At 40.0% G+C, this 25,329-nt stretch overlaps 1 protein-coding gene across 3 annotated transcripts in view; it reads left to right on the plus strand.

Annotated features, from left to right (window-relative positions):
- The window catches only part of MYB (MYB proto-oncogene, transcription factor), a 557,504-nt gene that overhangs the window by 298,800 nt on the left and 233,375 nt on the right, over positions 1–25,329 (plus strand). For 2 of the 3 annotated variants that reach the window (XM_044076310.1, XM_044076317.1), the window contains exons 8-9: positions 1,916–2,011; positions 23,331–23,588. In XM_044076310.1, coding sequence (XP_043932245.1) covers positions 1,916–2,011; positions 23,331–23,588 — 354 coding nt within the window. The remainder of the gene's footprint in view (positions 1–1,915; positions 2,012–23,330; positions 23,589–25,329) is intronic. The other variant, XM_044076323.1, reaches the window with a different exon arrangement.

The raw sequence follows: 25,329 nt of genomic DNA on the forward strand, positions 1-25,329 counted from the left end.
GGAAAACTTTGAAGGGCTTTGTGCCTAAACTTGTCTTTTAGTCAGCTCAGCTCAAGCTACCTAGCAGTTTAGGCATATGGAAAGTGCCCAGAAACTTTGGAAGCTGACCCACTGTTATATCCTTGGCAGGATATAACCCATATAGCTAAGGCTGCAGCAGCAGTGATCATTCGAACATTTACTGTTATGGTAAGTAAAACTCACACAACTGTACTTTTTGATTTCTTTCTCCTTTTTAACAGATGGGTCAGGTCTTGAGTTGAATATCATGCTATTTTTCTAACTTTCAGATATATTGTTATAATTTATGGGCAATGTGCGTTTATTAATTTTGTGTGTGTGTGTGTGTGTGTGTGTGTGTGTGTGTGTGTGTGTGTGTGTGTGTGTGTGTGTGTGTGTGCACTGAGGGGAGGCAGAAGGTTTTGGTTCGTATAAATTTTCCTTTAAACTTTGGAACTCTTTGTCCCTTCCTTTGAAGCAATGTTGAGTGGACTTATTACCCCAAAATACAGACGGTTTCCCATGTTTTTCAGGCTCTCTGCTTTGAGTAATATTCTGGGTTACATGGCTTGAAGATACTAAAATATTTCCTGTCACAAGACTTCATAATGTGAAGCTTTAGTGGTATCTCAAGGGTGTTTGTCATCAGCATAATCGCATCCTGAAGGAAATTATTCTTTTTCCATGCATCAGACTGGAGCTCCAGTTTTGGGACCATCATATCCAGAAGAACGAAGGGGCATTGTTCACACAGGGCACCAATGCTCAAACATTTGTCACAAACACCCCAGACACAACCTGGAGACACACGTAGGAGAGCTGAAAGTTCAGTGCACCTGAGACAAAGTCCAATGCAAGAGGCATTTCGGTGTAAAGGTGATGTGTGTAAGGAATGACTAGGATCATTCTTGCAGTCCCATCTCCCAGCCACCTTCTCCCTGTTTCTGAGTTGGGCATCATACGGCTGTGGTGGATGCCAAATTGCTTCCTATATTTAACCTTCACATCTGCCTCTGTTACATTGTTTCTTATCTTGTTGATTCTGGATGCTTATGGATGAGCCAGCATTTGCAAAGCCTTCTTGTCACCAATGATGAGTGTACAAGGAGTTAGGCAATGTTAGAACTTCTGTTAAGATTGCAGTGGTTTCAGGAGTCATAAGGGTAGTTCTAACCTTAGTTTTTTGGGAAAGAAAGACCTCCAAGATGGTGCAGGTGAATATTACTTTTTTTACTGGGAAAAGGAAGGATGATAAGCTGTAGAAGCTGGGCTGAGCACTGAGCCTTCTGTTTCAGCGAGTTCAGTGATTACTGTTGCTATAGTAGTGGTCCTATCTATTATTATACTAAGTTCCTTATACAGATGCACCTTTTGCAGCTGTGTCACTACTACTGAGGAGATCCTTTATTCACTGGCGCACAGGAATTGAATCTCTGTTCTTTTGGTAATGGTGATTTTTCATTTGAGCTATACTATTCTTGCAACTTGAGTTAGACTTCTGATATTCTTTTTACTGCCTTTAAGATGCTTTGTGTTTTAGTACATTGTCTTTCATTGTTGTTCTCCTGCTTTTTTTCCAGTTGCATTGTTTTTCACTTTTGCTAGGTAAAAGTTGTCACTCATTTAATCATACTTTAAGCCTTACTGAGTACTCCCAGGTCTTTTCAGTACCTCTTACCTTCTGACTAGTTTAAATAAAAGGTGAAACATCAGAAACACTCTGAGCTTGGTGTTTCATTTTCCTTTGAGCATAGTGTATAACCAGGAGTTTATAAATGAAATAAATAAATAAATATGATCTACAGTGGAATACTAATATGATACTATGATGAGAGAAGATATTGCATATTTTTGCATTTAATATCTAGTGCAAGCGTTCACTTTTAATGTCTTTTGTCTTAACTCTCATTTTCAGAGACACTATAATGAGGAGGATCCTGAGAAAGAGAAACGAATAAAAGAATTAGAGTTGCTACTTATGTCAACTGAGAATGAACTGAAAGGACGTCAGGTATTACCAGTAAGAGAATCAGTGTGTTATAGTGAAGGATTATCAACTTTACCCAAAGGTGGTGATAAAGATGGGGGGTACAGTGTGCATTTGCATGCAGCTTAACTTTCTGACTAAAATGTGTTTTTCAACTAGCTTAACAAATGCTTGATTAATTGATTAAAAGTTGACTGTCCTGTTTTGTGAGATGCCTCATAGTTTTTACTGGTTCACTGACTGCAGAACAATTCTTTTTTTTTTTTAACTAATGTCAGGTATTCCTTTTAAGTTTTATTTTGCAACTTTTTCTTCTCTTTTTTTGCTTCATATGTTCCAGCCATCCTAGTGCCTACATCCAGGTTTACCAACTCCTCCTTCCACCCTCAGACTTCAACTCAGGGCAGGGTCAGTGTGGATCTTAAGGGTGTCCTTATGGTTCATGCTGGCGACTTGTTTCTACTGGGGGGGGGGGATTTTTATTTAATGCCCTACCCTTGTCCCTCCTTTCCTGCTCATCTATTCCATCTGAGGGCTTCTCCCTTCTATGGGCTATGCCTTCCCTCAGGGTGGACACAACCCCCCCCCCTGCCAATAGGCACTCCATCCCTCCCTGCCAGTTCCTGAAATGCCCGAGCCACTAATCGAACCTAGGTCACATGGGCTATGTAATTTGGGCTTTATACCTCTATATTACTTCTTTGCCACAAAACTGGCTAAAGTTTTATTTTGCAACTGTAGTTTGCCTTTATTCAGTTATGTCATGTTTTATTTTGAGAGTTTTGGGAATTTGATTACGTTTGTTTGGAATTTCCATATTTAGCTTGCTTGTGTTTGGCTTTTTTTTTCTGTTAATCTGTGATCAGCACAGCATAATATTGCATTTCAAGGTATTTATCTCAGAAAGGAAACCAGTTGCAGTAGATGCAGATTAAGTCAGAAAATAGTGAGATGGCTTCTACTGATACCACTGAACAAGTGGCCCTGGTTTATAGAAGCTTCCCCTCTGTTTGTTATTACTGTGGTGTCTGTCTGCATAGTTGCTTGTCTCACTTAAATGAAAATGTCAGATGTTAAGTGTGGAAAACCTGGTAGACATGCTGCAAGTGCTCCATGCCCCACACTTTCCTTAGAAATGGAGAAACACACAAAAGCACCAGTCTGAGCAGCATGTTATGACTTTTATCAATGGCAGCTTGTACTAAGAAATTCAGGCTGTGGGGACCCTAACCCTGACACTGGAGGAGTATTGTATGCTTGGGATCTTCTGCTGAAGGGTTTACTTGCTGCTGTCAGTGCAGAGGTGAAAGAAGAAAGGAAGAACGCATCCAGAATCTACAAATCCTATTACATAACTAATATTTATAATGAGCCGTTAACTCTTTATCGACTGATAGACTTGGCTTTCAAAATACTCTTAACAGACACAGAGTGTAATTCCTTAATTTCAGCCTGGACATTAACATTACCATACCTTATTATTATGTAATGCATTCTCAAGGACATGAAATCTATAACTACGACCTGCATTCTGATATAGTTACACTGTGCATGAGTATTCACCTGATATTTAATTTCTTGCAAATTATATCTTATTCTGTGTCTTAAGTTTCCTAATAATGTATTCCCACTTAAAACATGGGCATTTTTCACAGACTGCACAATATATCACCCCCCCCCTTTTTATTTCTTTAATCTATCATATTCCTTTTCCAATGCATCCTTTTAGATTTATAATTTTACACAGTAAGATATTTTAGCTGCCCTGTGTCTCAGTATTTCTTTCTACCCTCGTTTCATACTCTTCCTGTTTTGTCATACCACCACAATCACTTTCTCTTTCATTAAGTCCCATTTCTATACCTTGCTAAACTGCTTTGTTAAAAGTAAAGAATATAGTGCTTACTGACTGTTTGTTTCTATCCCCAAACACTGCGACCACAAACTTGGTCCAGCCTGCTCTGTTCCCCTACCCTACCCCCATTTCCACCAACCCCCTCTTTTATTACATTTATACCTAAGCAAGCTCCACCCCTTCCTACTCCCAGCAATCAGTTCATACTTCCCTAGCCTCCAATCTCAACATCACTTTCTCCACTTATAACCAGCACAACCCCCTACAATCCCAAAGTATACATTATTTGTCACCCCTAGGTTTACAGATACTGGCCAAGGCACTTGCCACCCCTATAGTGCCTTTTTAGGCGGTGTTCCAAAGACCAAATTACCATCGTAACAGCTACAAACAAATGCAATCTGAGGGTTATGCTGCTCAACGCGAGAAGTCTAAATCTCAAAATGCACTCACTCGAAGCACTCCTTAAAATGGAGAACATCGACATTTGTGATGTAACAGAGACCTGGTTCAAGGCAGCAGAAAGCACTCCTGCACTACCAGGCTATAATTCATTCCACACCTTTCTGCCCCAGAACTTGGACCAAAGCTCCAAAGGCGGTGGTGTTTCCATATTCATAAAAGATGCGCACACCTCCAGACTGGTAGCCCAACATAATGGAATAGAGATATTTTAGGTGCAGCTAACATTGAGTAAGACAACAATTCAGGTCGTACCCTTTTATAGTTCCCCAACCATGTCCAAAGACTCACACTCCACATTCCTAAGCACCCTGGAGAGTATTAGGGTCCAACCTAACTCTCATACTGGGCGACTTCAACTACCCCTCCATTAACTGTGAAAACTACTCATGTACCAATACACTTGCCCAACGTTTCCCGGAATCCATTAATTCAAATGCACTGGATCAGCTCTATCTTACCCCCACGAGAGGTAGCAACAGCCTTGAAATGGTCATTACTAACATGGATGACTGTTGCTCTACACCAATAGTCAACTCCTCCCTGGTTAGATCAGACCACAAACTAATCACCTTGGAAGTCCACATCCCCCCCACCCACCACAAAGGTAACCACCATGAAAACTTCTCCAGAGCTAACTTTGGGCTTCTAAAAACAGAGGTGGCTAATCTCACAGTCCCCATGCAAATGGAGAATAGTTGCATGACCACCGAATCATAAACCAATGCACTGTACGAACACGTACACAAATGCTTGGATCTCGCCATACCCAATAGAACCAAAACACTCTCTTCCAAAAAAAGGAAGCCAATGTGGTGGTCCCCTGCCATAAACTCTGCAACAGAAGGACGAAACTGATGCAGAATAAGGTGAAGTCCCAAGACTGGATAAACTCCCTTACCAGCCTCAACAGAAAGTTGAGATTCCTCATCAAATCCTCTAAAGCTAGCTATGAAAACAGGATTGCAGCAGATAGTAAAGACAACCAGAAGACCTTCTATAGTTATGTAAAGAATCTCCACAGCAATACCCAGATTTGCTCTGAGCTACTGCACAATGGTTCCTCATATACCGAGCCAACAGATATTGCCAATATACTGGCCGACAGATTCAGTGCCAACTTTAACTCTCTCCCCTCCCCAAATGACCAGTCACAATACCAGTAGATTGCCAGGTACCCAGTATTACTGCTGCACAGGTTAAAACAGCACTGTCCAAGGCCAAGAATCCCAGCTTTTATGGGACCTGACAATATCCCCGGATGTGTTCTAAATGAACTACAGAGTGAACTGGCACCTCACCTGTATACTCTGTTCAATCACAGCCTCACCTCAGGCTTTGTACCTACCGAATAGCGCACTACTATAATTATCCCTCTCCACAAAGGAGTAGCGACTACAGACCCTGGGAACTATTGCCCCATTAGCCTGACAAGTCTGATATGCAAAGCTATGGAATGCATCATCATGGACCTAGTAAACAAGGATATAGGGACTTTCCAAACTTTGGATCCCACACAGTTTGGTTTTGTGAAGAGTAGATCATGCCTGCTCAACTTGGTCGACTTGTTTGAGTCAGTCACCAGAGCTGTGGATGAATGCAAGGTTGTTCATACAGCCTATCTTGATCTGGCCAAGGCCTTTGATGCCATTCCCCACTCAGGAGTCATAGAAAATCTCACTAAGCTAGGCAACAACACCTATATCACTAGGTGGGTTGCAAACTGGCTCACAGAACCCACAGTGTGAAAGTAGCTGACGCCAAGTCAGACTGCCAACCAGTCATGAGTGGAGTCCCACAGTGATTGGTCCTGGGTCCTCTTTTGTTTGGTATCTACTTCTCAGAAGTCCAGGCCAACACAAAGGAACTCTGGCTGATAAAGTTCGCAGACAATTGCAAGTTGGGAGCCATTATTAACTCAGACGATTGCAAGTTGGGCGCCATTATTCACTCCCCAAGTGATGTTGACATCTTACAGAAAGGCCTCACAGAGACCAACGACTGGTGTCAGAGCCATGGCCTTAAGCTCAGTGCCAAAGAAATGTCGTCATCCCTGTTGGAAAAAACCCAGTTCCCATGAATTACCACATCGATGGTAGTCCACTGAACAGAGAAGGCATTATAAGAGATCTGGAAACACAGGTTGACAGCAACCTCTCTTTTGACCACCAAATTGCTACTGTGGTCTGAAAGTCCTATGTGGCACATCTCATTACTAAGGGTTTTGCACCCAGGAAGAAAGAGGTCATTGTCTCCCTCTACTCTTCCCTCATTAGGTCAGTCAAGTACAATGCCCCATTTGGCATGTACCTCACTAGACACCTGCAACAACTGGAGAGGCCGCAAAAGTACCTCACAAAGGCCTTAAGACTCAAAAAACTCCCAACTATTCTCTGTCTCATATCGCCTACTTAGAGGCAATCTCTGCTTGACTTATAAAGCCAATTCTGACCCAGCTCTATTACATCTAAAGAAATCCCAGTCCCTCCGCACCACATGCTCCAGAGAACTCAACCTCATTACCACTATCAACAGAACATGCTGGAGGGACAGGTTCATAACCCAGAGACTGCCCATGCTATGGAATAGACTTCCCATACATGTTAATCAGAGCACCTCAGTGGCCCTCTTCAAGAGAAGTCTTGATGAGTGGATGAGAAATAGAAAATTCACCCTGGATATCACTCAAGTGGCTCTACTCGAAAGAAGCACTTGGAACTAAGGTCGGGTGGCACGATGCCAGGGTAATCCTGTGGGCTAGGCTTGTAAAGGCTCCAGGGTCATTAGCTTAGTACACACCTATGAACCTATCACCACAGCTACCTATTCCACCACCCACATTCCACCTAAATTCAACCAAAAGGACAAAGTACAACACACTCCACAAAGTATATACCTGTGTATTTAAGATAAATCTACATTAAAACTAAATATATCCCAACCTCCCTACAATAGGGCTACAGTTGAACAATGCAAAGTACAATAACATTACACTTATTGAAAGTCATAGTGCACTGTATTACCACTAACATCCCCTCATACCATACTAATACTGTCTCCAACTTAATAACTCGATCACCCACCAACCCAGCCCTCCCAAAACAGGACACAAAACTCTTACCCATCTCAAGAACCATCAAACTTCCTCACATACAGTTAGCCCCACTCACTGTCCCCCAGTGTATAACCAAAAACCGCATCTCCATACAATTCCACCTATGCATGACTAAATACTTAAAAGCCATTGTCCATACTGCATCTCAGCAGTGATATTCACCCAAATCCTGGACCAACAATCAATCCCTTGACCTTCCCATTCCAACCTATAACTTTAGTAAGCACCCAGAGGAATACAACAAACCTTCTAATATTTAATATCAACATAAGAAGCATAGTCAACAAAATAGAAGAACTGCATACAGCCCTGTCCCTATACTCTCCTGATATAGCCCTCCACACACAAACCTGGCTCAAGCCACACATTAAAGAGAATGAGTTACTTCCCTAAGGATATAATCTACCCAGGAAAGACAGAATAGGCAAACAGGGTGGTGGTATCACCATATTATACAAAACCAACCTTACACTAGAAATCATAAACATTAACCCCCCCGCCCCCCCAGATTTAATAACGCAGAGACCCTGTTCACCAAAGTAAAACTCAAAGCTCAAAAATAGCTAAACATAATTGGTGCCTATATTCCTCCTGGCAACAGCATTGACACGCTAGAAGCTATACTTCATTGGTCATCTCAGGCCTTCCCCCAAGAAGCACTCATACTAGAAAACTTTAATATCAACCGGTCAACATGCATCTCTCTCCTCCCCTCCACCCACATAAACCTACATGGCTTTACTCAACTAATCCAAACCCCTACCAGAATTTGATAAATCCTCCAGCAGAGAATCCATTCTAGTCTGGATTCTCACCAATCTGCCCACTCAACCCTACAACTCTGGGACACTACCTGATAGTCTCAGTGATCACCTACCTACTTTTACCCTAAGGCACCACATTAAACCCACAAAAACCTCCTATCTGCAACAAATATGCTATACAAAAACTTCAAATCCCAGGATCTCATAACTGCTTTAAATTGTAACTGGTCATTCCTCTTAAACCTCCCCTTAGACAAAGCAGTGTATTACTTTAACTGTGCTTTCCTAAACATACTTTGCCAGCTTGCCCCTACTAGAACAATAAGAAGAAAGTCCAACTATGCCCCCCTGGCTTACCAAAAATGCCCGGCTATTCCTTAAACAGAGAGATAAGGCATGTGAAACATGGTGTAAGAACAAAACTAGCCAACAGGCAAAACTACCTTGAACTAAGAAACAAGTCCAAAAACAAATAAGAATTGACAGGTGAAATCACTACTCTGAGGTATAGGCCAAACACAAAACAAACCCTCAAAAATTTTGGGCAGCAGAGATCTAATCTACTGAAATATTTAAAACTTAACAAAGCACAAATTGTCTTCCTTCAAGAAACTCATTTAAAAAAAAAAAGACAATTAATGGCCTCCTAAGGAATATATGATAGTGGCACACTCCACTTATAAGACAAAGACAAAAGGAGTAACGGTTTTATGGAAAACAAATGTGATTAACTCAGAAATCATTTATAAGTATGAAGAAAAAGAAGGCCTTATGACATTAGTAATAGTTAAATATAATAACAGAATATGGACCCTAGCCAATCTGTACTGGTTCCCAGGCATTGGAACAGGAACTGTTAAACACTTTCCTTTATAATTATTGGAAATGAAATCCAACTTAATATTAGGAGGAGATTTTAACTGTATATTTGATATTTCTGAAACTACAAATAAAAGATAGCTGCATACATCTGCTGTATCAAAAGCTTTAAACAAGTGGTTAGAATCATTTCATCTTGTAGATGCTTTCAAATTTAAAGAAGATAAGTCTTTGTTTTCCCATCAAGATCGCAGGTACCCAAACTAGAATAGATAAAATATTACCTGCCCATGGCTTACACTCTAAAATCATTAATTTCTCAATCACTCCCTGCCCCTTTTCAGACCACAATTCATTGATACTAAAACTTCAAAATGGGTACAAACCATTAATCTTTAACTCCAGAATTCCAGCATATATAACTAAAATTAAAGAATTCAAACCCTGGTTATTACCTGAATTGCAGTTCTTAGATATTAATTACACCACAGAGATAAAATATTGGTATGAGACTCCTTAAAAGTTTACATATATGGTAAAACCCTACCTTGGTATAAAAAAGTCAGAGACTGGGATTCTGAATTATTAGATCTACAATCCAAACTTTTGTCAGTAAAAGCTGAAAAAAATCAAAATCATTTGGAGATGAAAAAGAAGGGAGAAGTATTAAACAATAAATACAACAGAATTCTAACACATAAACTAGTTTAGCTTTAGAAAAACTAAAAATGAATACCTTGGCCACTTCTTCCAAATATCTTCATAATTTCTCCACAAGAATCAAAATACAATCAAAAGCTAATAACATTAAAAGTATCTTCCATATAAAGAAAGGGAAAATGTCTTGGATATAGGTGACATTCTTGATGCCTATAGAAATCACTATATTGAACATTTCCAAAAAGAAAATATACATATTGATCAGTTAAATTTAGATGAAAAATGTTCTAATATAAAATAAATACCAGAAAACAACAAGATCTGCAAGCACCCGTATCCCACAAAGAAATTACAGACACAATAAAATAGGGTACAAATAATAAAGCTCCAGTTATAGATGGCACAGTTATGGAAATATATAAACTTCCTTCAAAGATACTATCACTCTTCCATAAAGCTCTATTAGAAATTCAGTCACAAGCTTTAATATCACCCTCTTGGAGATATTCCTTAATCAGACCAATCCAAAAGGAAAACAAATCCCCAAACCTCTGTACCTCATATAAACCTATATTATTATTAAATGAGTACACGATATTTATGACAATATTAACTAACAGAATAAATAATTATTAAACTAGATTTATATATCATACACACACATGACAATATTAAAAAGATAATTTATCTTATAGATTATGAGTGTTTCTTTATTTTCTTTATTAACACAATTGGCTTGCATATAGAGAAAGCCATTGATTCCCTAAATTGGGACTATTTTATATATATATATATTTATATATTTATATTTATATCTACATATTTATATATATTTATATGTATATATTTATATATGTATATTTATATATATATATATATATATATATATATATATATATATATATATATATATATATATATATATATATATATATATACATATACATATATACAAATAATTTAGCGTATGTTAAGTTAGGTTCTTTTACCTCTGAATCTATACATATAACAAAAGGCACTAAACAAGGATGTCCCATGTCACCAATTCTGTTTGCGCTGGCTATTGAAATATTGACAGATTTAATTCATAACAATATAAAATTCAAAGGAATAGATGTTTATGAACAATACAATTCTAAAGTAATGTTGTTTGCTGATGACATATTACTAACATTGTCTAGTACAAGAGACATTAGAAGAATTAGATGTATTAATTGACAAATTTCACACAACTTCAGGATTCCATTTCAATAAATCAAAATTAAAATGTGTATTTTTAAATAAAAAAAACTGCAGACTAAGAGGGATCACATCATAGGGAAACAAGAATCTAACTTTAAATATTTAGGAATTTAGTTATGCAAGGATAATGAATTAGTCTCAAAAAACTACAATAATATCATCAATACAATTAAAATCTCTGTGGAAAAAATGGAACAAATTAATAACATTTGAAGATAGACTACAGTTAATAAGAATGGTTTTACTGCCCAAGATCCTTGGCAGTACGACTGTTACCAGAAAGGAATATACTTAAAGAAATAAATGTATGCCTTATACAATTTTTATGGTTTTCCAAAAGAAACAGAATAGCTTTAATACATCATATCAGACCATGGAAACAGGGAGGATTAAACTTTCCTGGTTTAGAAACATATATAAAAGCATCAATATCTAAAACAATCTCAGATTGGGTAAGTCCAAATTACTGTGCAAATTGGAAAGAATTACTAACTGTAATATCAATAACTGAATTTGATTTACAAAAAAAAATTTCAAATAACAGATAAAAACAATTTGTCATGGCACATCTGTATTAGTATGCAATGTAACATAACTAAAGCCATTAAAACTCATATGATTAGTTATTACATTGACTCATTTAGGAAAATTATTAATGCAAATATAGATTTAAAAATCTGGTTTGATCTTTTAACACCATTTATAGTCGAAAAGAAATTTCCACATAAAATATATAGAAAAATTATTAATTCCTGGAAACAGAAAGGATTTGTTTGTTGCCTCCAATTTATCAAAGAACTAAAAGCTTTAGATATGCAAGATCTTCTTTCACACAATCCATCCACCTCTTTCCTGGATGCCCTTGCTTCCTCTTAATCTTCCTGTCTGTCCGAAATCTTCCTCACCAGATTGTCTTCCGCTTTTTTCCATGTGTCCAAATCACCGTAATCTATTCTCTTTGATCTATTCTGCAATTGGAGCTACTTTGGCTTCTGCCCTTATATCCTCATTTCTTTGTCTGTCCCATATTATGCATCCTACCACTCTTCTCAAGCACTTCACTTCCATCACCTCTAGCTTGTTCAACTGTTCTGCCTTAACTGCCCAAGATTTTGTACCATACAGTAGTAGTGGTTGCACCATTGTCTTGTACACCTTTTCTATCATAGACTACACCTGAGACTCTTGTCAGTTGGCTGCACCCCCTCTGATTCTAGCTTTGACCTCTTCATTCAGACTTCCCTTCTCCTCAACCAACCCTTCCAGATGCTTGAAGCTGTTTAACTGTTCCACTATCTTCCCTTCTATCTCTATTCTCAGCTTCTTCTGATTTCCCCAATTTGCCGCCATTACCACCATCTTATATGTGCCTAGTTCCATCCCATGTGCTTCAGTTTTGTATTCTATTCTCCTATACTTTGCTGAAGTTCTAGTTCAGAGTCTGCCTGTAATGCCACATTGTCTGCATACAGCAACTTTGTTCATCTGTCCACTCTGACCTGTTTGCTAATGTAGTCCATCACTAGTATGAACAGCAGTGGGCTCAGAGCTGAACCGTGGTGCAGACCCACTCCCACTGGGAGCCCCTCTTTGAGGCCGAACACTGTTTGTACTTGAGTCATTGGGTCCTTGTACACAGCCTCCACTAATTCTACCAATGTTTCTGGGACTTCAAACCACTGCAGTACTGTCCAGATCAGCTTTCCTGGGACCTTGTCATATACTTTCTCCAAGTCTAGAAATGCCCAGTTGGACTCTGTCCATCTCTAGCTTCTTCTCAAGTATCTGTCTCACTGCAACCATTGGGTGAATTGTGCTGCATCCTGACCTGAATCCGAACTGCTCATCTCACATCGTACATTTTACTACTCTGTGTATCCGTTTTTCAGTCACCCTCTCCAGAACTTTCATGCAATGTGACAGGAGTTTGATGCCTCTGTACTGCTCACAGTAGTGGATGTCCCCTTTGTTATTGTACACTGGCACAAGTATGTGCATTCTCCAGTCATCTGAGATATGGCTTTTTCTCCACACTGTCATTAGTGCCCTCAGGAGCCATTTCTCCCCTATCTCACCCAGCATCTTTATCATATCTGCTGTGACCTCATCTGAGCCTGCTGCTTTCCCTGACTTCATTTTCCTTAGTGCTGTTCTTACTTCTTCTAGGGTAGGCTCCTTGTCTTCTCTCATCGTAGGCTGTTTCTGGGGCATTACAACTTCTGTTGGGTTTCTTTATTCAGAATCTGCTGGAAATACTCCTGCCATCTGCCTTTGTCCTGTGGACAGGTTGTTGCTGGCATCCCTTATGAAGGGTGTCTGACTACCTTCTTTAACTTTCTATCTTTGCCTTACAACCTGATATAGTTTCTTTTGCCACTTACTGAGTCACTTTCCAGAAGTTGGTGGAGTGCTTCCGATGCCCTATTCTTTGCTATTGCAACTTCTTTCTTAGCTTCTTTGTTAGCCAACCAGTAGTCCTTCCTTGCCTGGTCAATCTTTTCTATCTCCCACTTCTTCCTGCACTCCTCCTTTCTTTTAACGACTTCCTGGACTTCTGCATTCCACCACCAGCTTTCCTTATGTACCTTATTTCCATACCTGTCTTGGCCATATATCTTTTCTGTAGTCCTGACACATGCTGTTTTTAGATGCTGCCATTCTTGTTCAACTCCACCTATTTCCTCTTCGTGGGGTGCTAGAGCCCTGAGTAATTCCTTGAATTGTTGTACTTTTCTCTCCAGTCAACATCCAGGTCTACAGCCTCGTCTCTATTGACCTTAGAGCCTTCTCTGACCACTGCTTGCAGCTGACTGTGGCAACTAGTAGTTTATGCTGTGGGCTGACTGTTTCACTGGGGATGACTTTGCAATCATGGATTCCACCCCAGTACCTTTTGCTTACTAGGAGGGAACCCTACCTGAGTAGAGTGTTGCCTACTCTTGTATGTGATCTTGTGACTGTCCCTCTTTCTAAACCATGTGTTGGCTATTATCAAGCCATTTACCAGACAGAAGTCTAGAATGGCTTCTCCTTTATTCCTATTGTCCCACACATGTGGACCCAGGCAGTTCTCTTAGCCAGTTCTCTGTCGCGATATGTGCATTCAGGTCACTCATTATGAACACCAATTCATGCTGTCCTGCTTTATCTAGTAGGTCCTGCACTTGCTGTCAGAATGCATTCTTTTCTGCACTCTCATAACCCTGCTTTGGGGCATAGGCTGAGATTATGAATACTGTCCTATCATTACACTGGAGTCTGGAGGCCAATAGGGGCACATATACTCCTCCCACCGTTAGCAAGGGTCCCTGGCGTAGGACAGAGTAGGCCAGGTCCTCAACACACTTATCACCGGTAAATACCCATAACCATTTTGGCGACATTAGTCAACATGGCCGAATCACCTAGAGGCATATTTTACACCGTTGAGTGGCTAGCCCTGCCACAGAGCGCAGTTTGTGATCCTTGTTCTCCTATCTTGAGGGTACTGCACACCACAGTAGATGTCCAAAGCGCTGGTCTGTACATCTCTTCCCACTATAGGGCACCATGTAGAGTTTGTGCTGCTGTCCATAGCTCCATTTATTGGTGAGTTTGAGATGGTGACACTCCGCATGTTTTTTTTGGAAGTGGGAGAAACCCCCACGGAGACACAGGGAGAACGTGCAAACCCCAAACAGTCATTGGTCAGAGGTTAGGATCGAACCTTGAACCTTATGCATGGGAGGTGAAGACCTTAACTAGTATGGCAACTGGTTTCTTACTAAAAGCAAATATAACTCTGGAGACTCCCTCTATGCTGCTACTCCTGCAAAAATGTGGAGTACACTTCCTCTAGAAATCCGGTCTCTAGAAAACAAACATGACTTTAATAGCCGCCTTTAGTTACATTTGTCCAGTTCATGGACCTGCTTCTCTACTAGTCCTGGGTAAAAGCTACCAACCCTATTGCACACACCTCTCTCTCGTTTAAACTGTCTCTTTCAGTACTTCTAGACCGCAAAGCAGAAAGAGTGCATATTAGCATTATTAGTGCTGCATACTTAGTTTACTGTGCATCATTGTATGCCTACTGCTACAACCATCTAATATACTCTCCACTGAACAGAGATTCAAAAAGTATAAACTACTCAAGAATCTTGACACTGTTTTTATTACATGTATAATCTTAACTATGTGTATAAATCCATTTAACTACAAATGTTGTGCAAGTGATGCAGTTGTTGTAATCGCATATTGTCTGTGTTACTCTGTCATTATAACTGTGTACCTGTGTGTATGCTACCTCTGCTTACTATTTTTATCATTTTATTTTGTACTGTATTTACTACTGATTTGTATTATTGTATGTTGTGTTACTGCTGTATGGAGCTTTTCTGTCTGGGCCTCCACTGAAAACGGGCAGCCCTGCCCAGTTGGACATCTTCCAGGTAAACAAACGCAAAATAAATAAATAAAATTACATGTTATATTTGTCAAAAAAATGTAAAGCTTTATACATTTTCTGTAAAAGAGGATGTGTAAATATTAGTTTTTTTTAATCCATGTACATGCATTACAGTTAGAGTATATGAAAGTTCTCTTTCTGTCAGATTTGTTATAAATCAAGTAGTTGTTCTAACACAGTAAACATTTAAAATTAGAACTATGTTCAGATGAAAAAGGGGTTGTCACTCACAATATTCTGTAGTTCTGTATCTGCTGGTAGTAGTATCAGACAATTTATTTTGCTTTCCTCGTGTCTTTGGTATATGTGAGAAGGAAATACATTTTTCCATCAGCTGCTTCTGTATCTTGCTCCCCATTCTGTTCACTGTCAGTATTAGTTTGCCTGACAGTGGATTCTGTTGAGTCCGGTGCACATTGTATTGAAAGGTATTGTGGTTATTTGTTTAGATCAATAAACCAGTTTACCTATTGCATCCCAGCTTAAGTAAGAAAGAGATGCCAAACTTAATGGGTTGCCTTAGCCCTGTCTGTTCTGTGAAATTGCCTAGAGCCATGGATTTCCACAGACATAGATTTGAGAAGAATTAACTAAGTTAAGCTGTGTGGAAAGCTAATTGGGGACCTGCAAAGTTGCGATCCATGCCATTGTCTGTACCAGGTTGTGTTACTCTGCTAAAAATTGACATCTTTGCCAAAAGAATACTGAATAATTTTATGATGCCTTTGTGGTTAAGTTCTGGATGGTTTGTCTTAGTGTGGAAAGCTGTGCATATTTTTATATAAGAGGGAAGCGGGAAATTACCCTGGATGCCTTTGACTGTGGTGGGTGAAACTAAGGCTGATGGTGTCATTAAAGTGCATCTTCTCAAGGTGTACGCACTTCTAGGCTTCTGGTTAATGTGTAACCGAAGCAGAGTCTTACAGGTGAGCTGTATTGCCCATTAGTATTGGGAAATTGAAAACAGGAAATTAGAGAAGGTGAAGGCCTAACCATTAGACTTATTTAGAGCTAAAACAAATTATTATAGACCTTGTGGATCCTCCTTGGGAAATATAGTAAGTGTGTGGGTAGGAGTCTGTAGATTAAATCTCCGTTGGTCAGTCTTTGTTTTTGAATACTGGATAGGTTTTGGATATCGTTTCCTCTGTCATGGCTGATAAAATAACCATAACTAGCTAAGGTGAGTTTTGATTTCAGTGTAGATGAATTGAATCCCGAAAGCTGACATTGTCTTGGGAACTTGGGTGAAAGCTTGAGTTATTATCTAATTGTTTATCAGCTTAGGCATATTGTTTTGAGTAACAGTGCCCACCATCATGTTTCTGGAAGGTGTCTCTGTGGCGGGTGTTGACAGAGAAAGTAGTAGATGCCAGCAAATCTGTATGCTTTGCTGTATCCCTATGTTTCCTTGCAACAGAAATAGAATTGCTTATTTATAGGTTCATAGGTGTTTACTAGGCTAATGACCACAAGGGTCTTTTTCAGCCTAGCCATGCATCCCAAATTTTTGACAAGTTCTGATAACCTTGGTAAGTGTTAGCATGGGCCTGGGAGAAAAAAACATTTACAGGTTACCTGTGTCCATTAGAGATATGAGTGCCAAACCAGGGATGAATGTCTGGTTTCCCATCCAGTTGTCCAGGTTGCACGTGAATTTGGTTAGGGAGGAACTCTGCTTCAAATGGATGAGGAGCCTGTTCCATAGATGGGGTAGTCTCTGGGGTAAATACCTGTCTCTCCAGCAGGTCCTGTTTATATCACAGGCAAGGTTCAAGTCTTTAGAACTAGTAATTCAGGTGCTATTTGCTTTGTGGATATGCAGGAGGTCCATCAGAGTAGGATCTGACAACGCCTTGTATGTCAGGCACAGATCTCCCCTCAAAAGCCTGTAGGAGACAGAATACAGGGATAGGTCCTTGAGGCTGTCTGCATAGGACTTTGTACTCATGCCCTGTATTCTTTTATTGAGGAACCTCTGTGGATGTTCCAGTTGTTGGATATGCCCAGTTAGGTACATACCAAAGGAGGCATTATACTCAATGATAGGTCTAGTGAATGCCTAATACAGTGGAACAATGACTTCCTTGGACTTAGATGCCATACCATTGTTTATAAGTTGCACAACATAGAATGATTTCCTCACCACTGTAGACATGTGATGGTCAAATGCTAGATTACTATTTGTGTGTTCCTAAGTCCCTGACTGCTGGGTCAACTCTAAGGGGTTTGTTGTCAATATGGTAGTTACCAGGGATGGATGACTTCGCAAAGGGTGCTATTATGCATTTCTTGGCATTTAGTTTTAGTCCATGGCTCTGACACCATTTGTTTGTCTGGGTCAGCCCCTCCTGGAGAACATTTCTGCCAGTGTGAAATTCAATGATCGCTCCTAATTTGCGGTCATCTGCAAATTTAGTCACCTAGAGACCACTGACATTGGCCTTGACGTCTGAGAAGTACATGCCAAAAAGGAGCAGTCCAAGGACTGATCCGTGGGGGACTCCACTTGTGACTGGCCTCTTAGTAGAGGTGGACTCCCCAATTTCAATTTCCTGGGTCCTGTCTGTGAGCCAGTTGGCTATCCACCGGGTGACATATGGGTTTGTACCTAACTTCTTTAGTTTGTCAACAATGCCCGGGTGGGTTATTGTGTGATATGCCTTGGCCAGGTCAAGGTAGACAGTGTGAACGATTTTGCCCTCACCCATTGCTTTGTTGACCTTCTCAAAGAAGTCCACCAGGTTGAGTAGGCATGATCTGCCCTTAACGAAACCAAACTGCGTTGGCTCCAATGTCTGGAGGTTTACTGTATCTGTATTGATCATCTCCATGATAATTCTTTCCATGGCTTTACATATGAGACTAGTGAGACTTGAGTCTGTAGTTTCCAGGGTCTGTAGATGGCCCACCTTTGTGCAGAGGGATGACTGTTGCCTTTCTCATTTCATGAGCCATGAAGCCTGTTTGAAGGCTACAATTAAATAGTGATTTCAGAGGCCCTTATAGGGCATGTTTCTTGCTATTTAAAAGGCATCCTAGGATATTGTCTGGGACCATTGATGTAGTGTTCTTGGTCTTAGAGAGAGCATTAAGGACCTGTTCCTTAGTGATAATACGGGGAGTTATATTTGATGATATTTCCTGAGGGAAGGTTGAGGGGAAGAGAGGTGTAAAGCATGAGCTTAATGTATCAGCCAGGAGGTTTGCTATTTGTTCTTGCTCAGTAAAGGTGGCTCCAGGTACAATGAGCTCTGCACACAATTGTGTATTGCCTTTGAGGTTGCAGACATAGCTACAGAATGCTTTGTGGTTGTCCTTGGCCTGGGAGGCCAAACTTGCCTCAAATTTGGCTTTGGTAGACTTTATTTATCCTCTGAGGTGTTTGTTTAGTTTGAGAGTGGTTTTATCCTGCTGAGTGCTGCACCTTCTAATTTTTGCCAAGATTTTCTTCCTCCTATTATACAGCCTATTGATTTTGTGATTCCACCAGGGTGGCTTGTTTTTTTGAGTTCTGTACTTCCTGGTAGATACAGCTGCATCTATGCAGTTATTAACATGCTTGTACAGGGTTTCTGTGAAGAGTTCTGCATAGGCAGCAGTGTTCTCAGGGTTTATAGGTGCTTGACATTTTGCCAGGTTCTCACATAATAGCAGGAGATTAGCCTTAGAATAGTTTTTGGATATTCCAGGTTTAGCTGGGGGTCCAGGTTTTATTTTTACTTTAAAGGAGACCATTTTGTGTCTGCCTTACCAGGGAAGACATTACAGGAGGGGGTGTGCAGCAGTCTTCCATATTAGTGAGGACCAGATCCAGTATGGTTGCACCCCTGGTTGTTGTATTAACTCTGTAGTCCAGGGAGTTTGTGTTTGGAAAATCCAGGAATCTCTGTGCATGTACATTTGGTGTGGTATAGGATTGCCAGTTAGTAGTGTGTTAGTCACCCATGAATACTGTATTGGGTTGAATGGTTAGCGTTTCTAATAAGTTTAAATGGTTCCCCTTTATAATCTCAAAATACTGAAATCTCGAATTTCAGTATCTCAAAACTGTAAAGGCGAACGACTCACAATCCCGAAACCCAAAAGCACGAAACACACAATCACGAACATACATACACCACACAACACACACACCATTCTACCCACACCACGCAAACTATACAACCCTACACTACATGTAAGCAGGGGGGCAAGCCCCCCTGCACCCCCCACGAACCCCCTACTTGTATATACCAACTCCGAGATCGCACAAACAGAAAAAAAAAACTCACACCCAGAAATTCTACAGTCCCCCCCAACACACACACACACACACACACACACACACACACACACACACACACACGCACACATATACACACACACATACATACACCACAAAACACACACACCATTCTACCCACACCACACAAACTATACAACCCTATACTACATGTAAGCAGGGGGGCAAGCCCCCCTGCACCCCCCACGAACCCCCTACTTATATATACCAACTCCGAGATCACAAAAACAGAAGAAAAAAAAAACCTCACACCCAGAAATTCTACAGTCCCCCCAACACACACACGCGTATACACACACATACACACGTACGTACACACATATGTACACACACACACACATGTACACGCACACATATCACATCCAACACTTACACTCATACTTCCACCTCCCTACCCTAACCCACACGTACACCTTACAGAAACACTCACATACACTCACTCACCTTAAATTCCGGACACCATCCCAGCCAAACACGTCACATAACATAGCGTAAATCCATAAACGTGGATTCGAGATTTTCGGATTCACGCTTATGCACTTTTGCTATTTTGTAGTTTCGCCTTTATGGTCTCAGAATACTGAAATTTGAGATTTCAGTATTTCGAGATTATAAAGGGAAACTATTTAAATACATGGTATGGGTTTCCTGAGTCAGAGAGGGGGACCTATAGCTTGCAAGGAAGTGGTATTAAGTTTTACCTATGGTGATTTGAATATGGAGCAGATCAAGTACATTGTCCTGTTTGACCAACCTTTTGATGTTAACATAGACACCTCCACCTTTAGTCCCTGCCTGTGAAGTAACTGGCCTAAATGTGTGGAAGGCATTATAACCTTGCACTGTTGGTGTGCTCTCTGCGGCTTTAAACATTGTCTCAGTGACTGCACAGATGTCTGCATTATCTAGGGTAAAGAGAGCTTCTAGGAGTGGAGTTTTTTGTTTAGACTCCTAGTATTGAGCAGTAGTTCCTTTAGATTTTCCTGGTTTTGATTTGCTATGTTGGAAATACTTTCAGTTTGGCATTGGCCAAAAAGGCACTATGGGGGAAGACCATGTTTTAGCTAATATTTGAAAGCCTAGAGGGGAGAGGTGTAGACCATCCCTGGCAAAGTAGCATGGTCTGTTGACCATTTCCTTCGATGCTGACAAATATTGCACCCCCTTAGAATGACACCCGAAACTAAGCCAATTATTAAAGTCAGTCATCTTTTGTTTGTATTGTGGCATCATCCTTGGAGAAAGTAAAATGCTGCTCAGTGCTATGCTCATGCCAGCCTGAGACACGCATTCCAGAGGTCCATGTCTGTCTTCATATAGTCTAGACGGTACGTCTCGGGTCATTTACTCCTACATGGACTATGAGTCATATTGGTAATTGTGGTCCAGTGGCCTGAGTGCATGTATAATGTGGTGGATCCTAGCCCCTGATAAGCAACTGACTGAAACTTTCTCCTTACTCATCCTGGTGAGAAGGACATCAGTGTGTCTCATGATGGAGTCTCCAATGACTAGAATGTTGAATTGTGTGGTGGCTTGCCTCATGGGCTTAGAGGTAGAGGCTTCATGAGATGTAGGTCTGCGTTGATGTGAGTGTTTTGAAAGAGCACATTTGGGGCTGCTGAGGGTATTTGTTATGTGTACTTCACCTAGGAGGTCTTGGCGGTTTAGGAAGGGTACATGTAAGCGCCTCAGCATATGTGGGTGTATGTCTGCTTTGAATTGTATGTGATGGGTGCAGCGTGTGTACTACTGACAACCTTATTGACATTAGGAGTATGTTTATGTGAGAGCTTTGCCTTCAGTGACATTGTGTAAATACATCTCTCACATACCATATCAGTTTGTTTGAGAATTAACTGGTTGTCAGTAAACATGAAGCAATTTCTACATCGCTTCAGGTTGCCCATATACACCAAGCCAGTAACAGAGACTATGGGAAAGTTCATATCCATGGCAACAGACCCTTTGTTATTGATTAGGCAGTTTGAGTGAGAATATCAGTCACTGTTAGGAGTATCTGGTTTGCAACTATGTGGACAGTGCTTGGTACTGGAGAAATTTCAGTTGTGCTTTTACAGGAAAAATGTCACTCAAGGTGTCTGAGTCTGTACAGAGCACTGCCAAACACTTGAGGGAGAACTAATATGTAGACCCTGAGAATTTTAGGATGAAGTATTTAAGCAGATATTCTGAAGTTAGAAACAAATCAAGCAGTACTTAATGAAAACAAAGAATTAGCTTGTCAAGAATGATGAAAAGAGAGGAGTCACATGAATGGCTACTGCCTGGCTATTACTGATGCTGGTCTCGCCACAGCTTCACTCTGTTGGGATACAATACTCCTTTGCTTCTTCTCTCACCGCAAAATGTTAGCACCAATCCCAAGAAGAGAAGCAGGCCACAGCCTGTTTGGTGATCCACAGTCTTGTCCCAGATGTAAGGGTCTGTAGGCTTGTAGCCTTTTTCTGGTAGATGCCTTGAATAGCAACCAGTCCAATCAAGAATGTTAAACACAGACATTCCTCCTCCAACCAGAAACAGTCAGGAATCAATGCACTCTGCTCCTTCTCTCACCAGGACCAGAATATAAGCACAGATTCCATGCTGTCACCCATAAAGCAGTTATTAAGCTTTCTGGTGATCAGCTGTCTCCAGGAAGTAATGTCCCTGCTTGCCTTCTCTCATCATAGGTAGGCACTAGGCTATTTGCCCGAGGACGTTTATAAGCCTAGCCAGAGTGTGTCGGCTTTCGCTGACCCATTGATTAATTAACTGAGCCTCTGTCAAGCAGAGCGAATGAAGTCCAGTCTCATCAGGAGAAAACAGAAACACTAATCCCAAGATGACTACTTAGAGGCAGAATGTGGGCTCTCTAATAACTGGTGGTCTTACAATAGATGTTTAAAGCTAAGATGAAAAAAATGGTTTACCTAAACACTGCACTGTTCACTAAGCAGTTAGATATGAAAGTAGGTAGCTTAAGTTTTAGCTGTCTAAGTGGAGAGCCACTATTTTTAAAAGAGCAAGATAGATTGAAAGGGAGTGGGCACTTTTGTATTATGGTACTATGGAATACAGTGGGATGGCTAATAAATTTAAATAGTTTAAGGGGATTGATTTCACAAAATGATAATTTTGTACTTACACCAGCCAGTGAAAGGAGAGAGGGAAGGAGATATATTGTCAAATTAACATAAGGGACAGGCAACTTGGAAGACAGTGGTGTTTAAGAACACACCAGTAGCAGGGTGGGAGGCTGGGAAACAATTGTCTGATCACAAGGGACAGAGTTGTGGTCTCCAAGTTTTAATATGCATTTTAAAGCAGAATACAATCAAAACAGTTTAAAGAAAACAAATCACAGTATGCAAAATAGAAATAGGCAATACAGTTTTCTGGAATTTGAGGAGTGGAGACTGACTGGGTGGACAGGGAGAGTTTCCTTTTTGAAATAGTTTTCGTTGTGTACATTCTGCCATTTACAGAGTTAGAGTAAAAGTAAAGGTTCTCCCAAAGGTGTTGAGTGTGTGCGCATGTGTCTGTGCATGTATGTAAAACAATTTAACAGTGTAGCTTATAATTAAAATTGCTTATATTGTGCAGTCACGGTTTGTATAATTTGCATCAGTATCTGACATATTATCCATTTTTTTAGCATATCCTGTTGTCTTCTTTTTTTTCATAAAATTAGGACCAAGTTTCTGTTTATTCAGGCTGGCATGGTACTGCTACAGTTACTGATAGCTCTGGATCTCGCAGTGACAGCATGCCCATTCCTTGCTTGGGGGACCATCCAAACCCTACTCCACCTTCTACGCCTATGGATCATGGCAGTCTTCCGGAAGAAAGCGCTTCTCCATCAAGATGTGCAGTAGTCAGTCAGAGCAGTGTTCACTGTCCTTTAAGAAGCCAAACAGAATTTGTTGAAACACTCCAGTTGATTGATTCTGTAAGTGCCTTCTTTTTCATTTAGTGAATAAATAGTTTTTTTAGTATCAATGGAGGATGTTCAGAAACATGTAGTGCTTTTGCTAAGCACAGATTGATGTGACCAGGTGTTTATTTTACCCATTTTCGTGGATGTTGCTAGATAATACAGTTCAAATATGTGCTTTTTGCACTTAAAAGTCTTGTATTTGAGACTTGTCATCTAGCCACTTTCCATGAAACTAGGTAAAAATAAACAATGACTCTCATTAATGAGTACTTCACATAAGTGTTGCGTTTCTGAATTCCACCAGTTATCTTGAGATCTTCAAAGATCTGTAAACAGTCTGTAAAAGACTGTTGTACAACTGTTAATTATTTTAACTAAATTGTGCCTTAAACCATTTCTCTGAATTATGATTTTGTAATTGGCTTGCTATTAAAGTCATTATTTATCATCTGGTACTATAATGGTTGAAATTCTGTGCAGGGAATGGAAAGATGCATAGATCCCATTTTATGGTTGTGTAAGTCCTCTATTTTCTGATATCGGTCTCTTCCTTTACATGTCTACATTAATGAGCTCTAGGGGACTTATTTTGTTTGCAGTAAAATACTCACAATGGAAGTTATATTCAGAGTGGAAAATTTAAATGTTAAACAAGAATTTCAATTTTGGCCATGTATTCATTTTTCTCTATTTCTTTCAAATGAATCCAAAACAGTATTCTATATATTACTGTTTAGCTAGTCAGTAAACAAACACGTGCTGGTGAAGAATTAAATTAAAAATAATGAAGGTGGTTTTTAATAACAAAATACATATAATGTGTCATTGTTCCCTACCACACCCTCTTTTCTGTCAGCTTTGCTTAATGCCGGAAGCTGCCAATATACCAAATGTGTTAAATGTAAAGTGCTTTCTTTGTTCTACCCTTTGTCCACTGTCTGTGGATGTTGACCCTTCCCTATAGTGCATCCTACGTGTTGCGCTTTGTTTCTCATTTATTAATGCTGAGTATATTGACAGAGTCATTCATTAGCAAGAACCATGTCGACATATACTACTGTGAACAAATGACATTCTTGCCTTTATTTAGCATCTGTCTATAGCTAAAGCTGAATGTTTTACAGATACATCAGTTTATTTATTAAAATCTATTGCTAAAATGTCCAAAGTGGTATTAAAATAGTAAGAAGACAAGACAGTTCCAAATGGTTTACATCTTGGTCATGCAGTTAGTTTGATGTCCATCATATTGATGACTGCTGTAGTAGCCTTAAGTATGTGGTTTATATCCTGCCAAGAATATAACAGCTGGCAGCTTCCAAAGCTTTGGGGTACCTTCCACTCATCCAAACTGTCAGACAGCTCAAGCTGAGCTGATTAAAAGACAAGTTTGTGCACCATGCCCTTCAGAGCTTTACTGCTGCGAGAGTATACTCTTCTAGGACTTTTTGAGGATTGATGGTTGGCTTAGTGCTGTTTCTTGGTTGGGTAGATAAGTTCCCTTTGGGGAAAAAACTTCCATTTTATAAATATTTTATCACTTTCCTCTTAAGGAAATTTATTTTAAAGCTAGGAGTTTGTGTTTTAATGGACTGTCATGAGACTGTTCCATACTTTTAAAATGCAGTGCTCTTTTTTCCTTTCAGTTTAAAAGTTAAGTAAAGTAACCAAAAGCTACATTTTTCTGTGGCAAAATTGTGTTTGTTTTATTTTTGGGGGCTGGCAAAGTGTTTTAAAGTGCTTTGTATTGTGT

This window comes from Protopterus annectens, chromosome 1.part1 (genome assembly GCF_019279795.1).
Source record: "Protopterus annectens isolate FY-2018-M chromosome 1.part1, PAN1.0, whole genome shotgun sequence".
NCBI classification, from domain to species: domain Eukaryota; kingdom Metazoa; phylum Chordata; order Ceratodontiformes; family Protopteridae; genus Protopterus; species Protopterus annectens.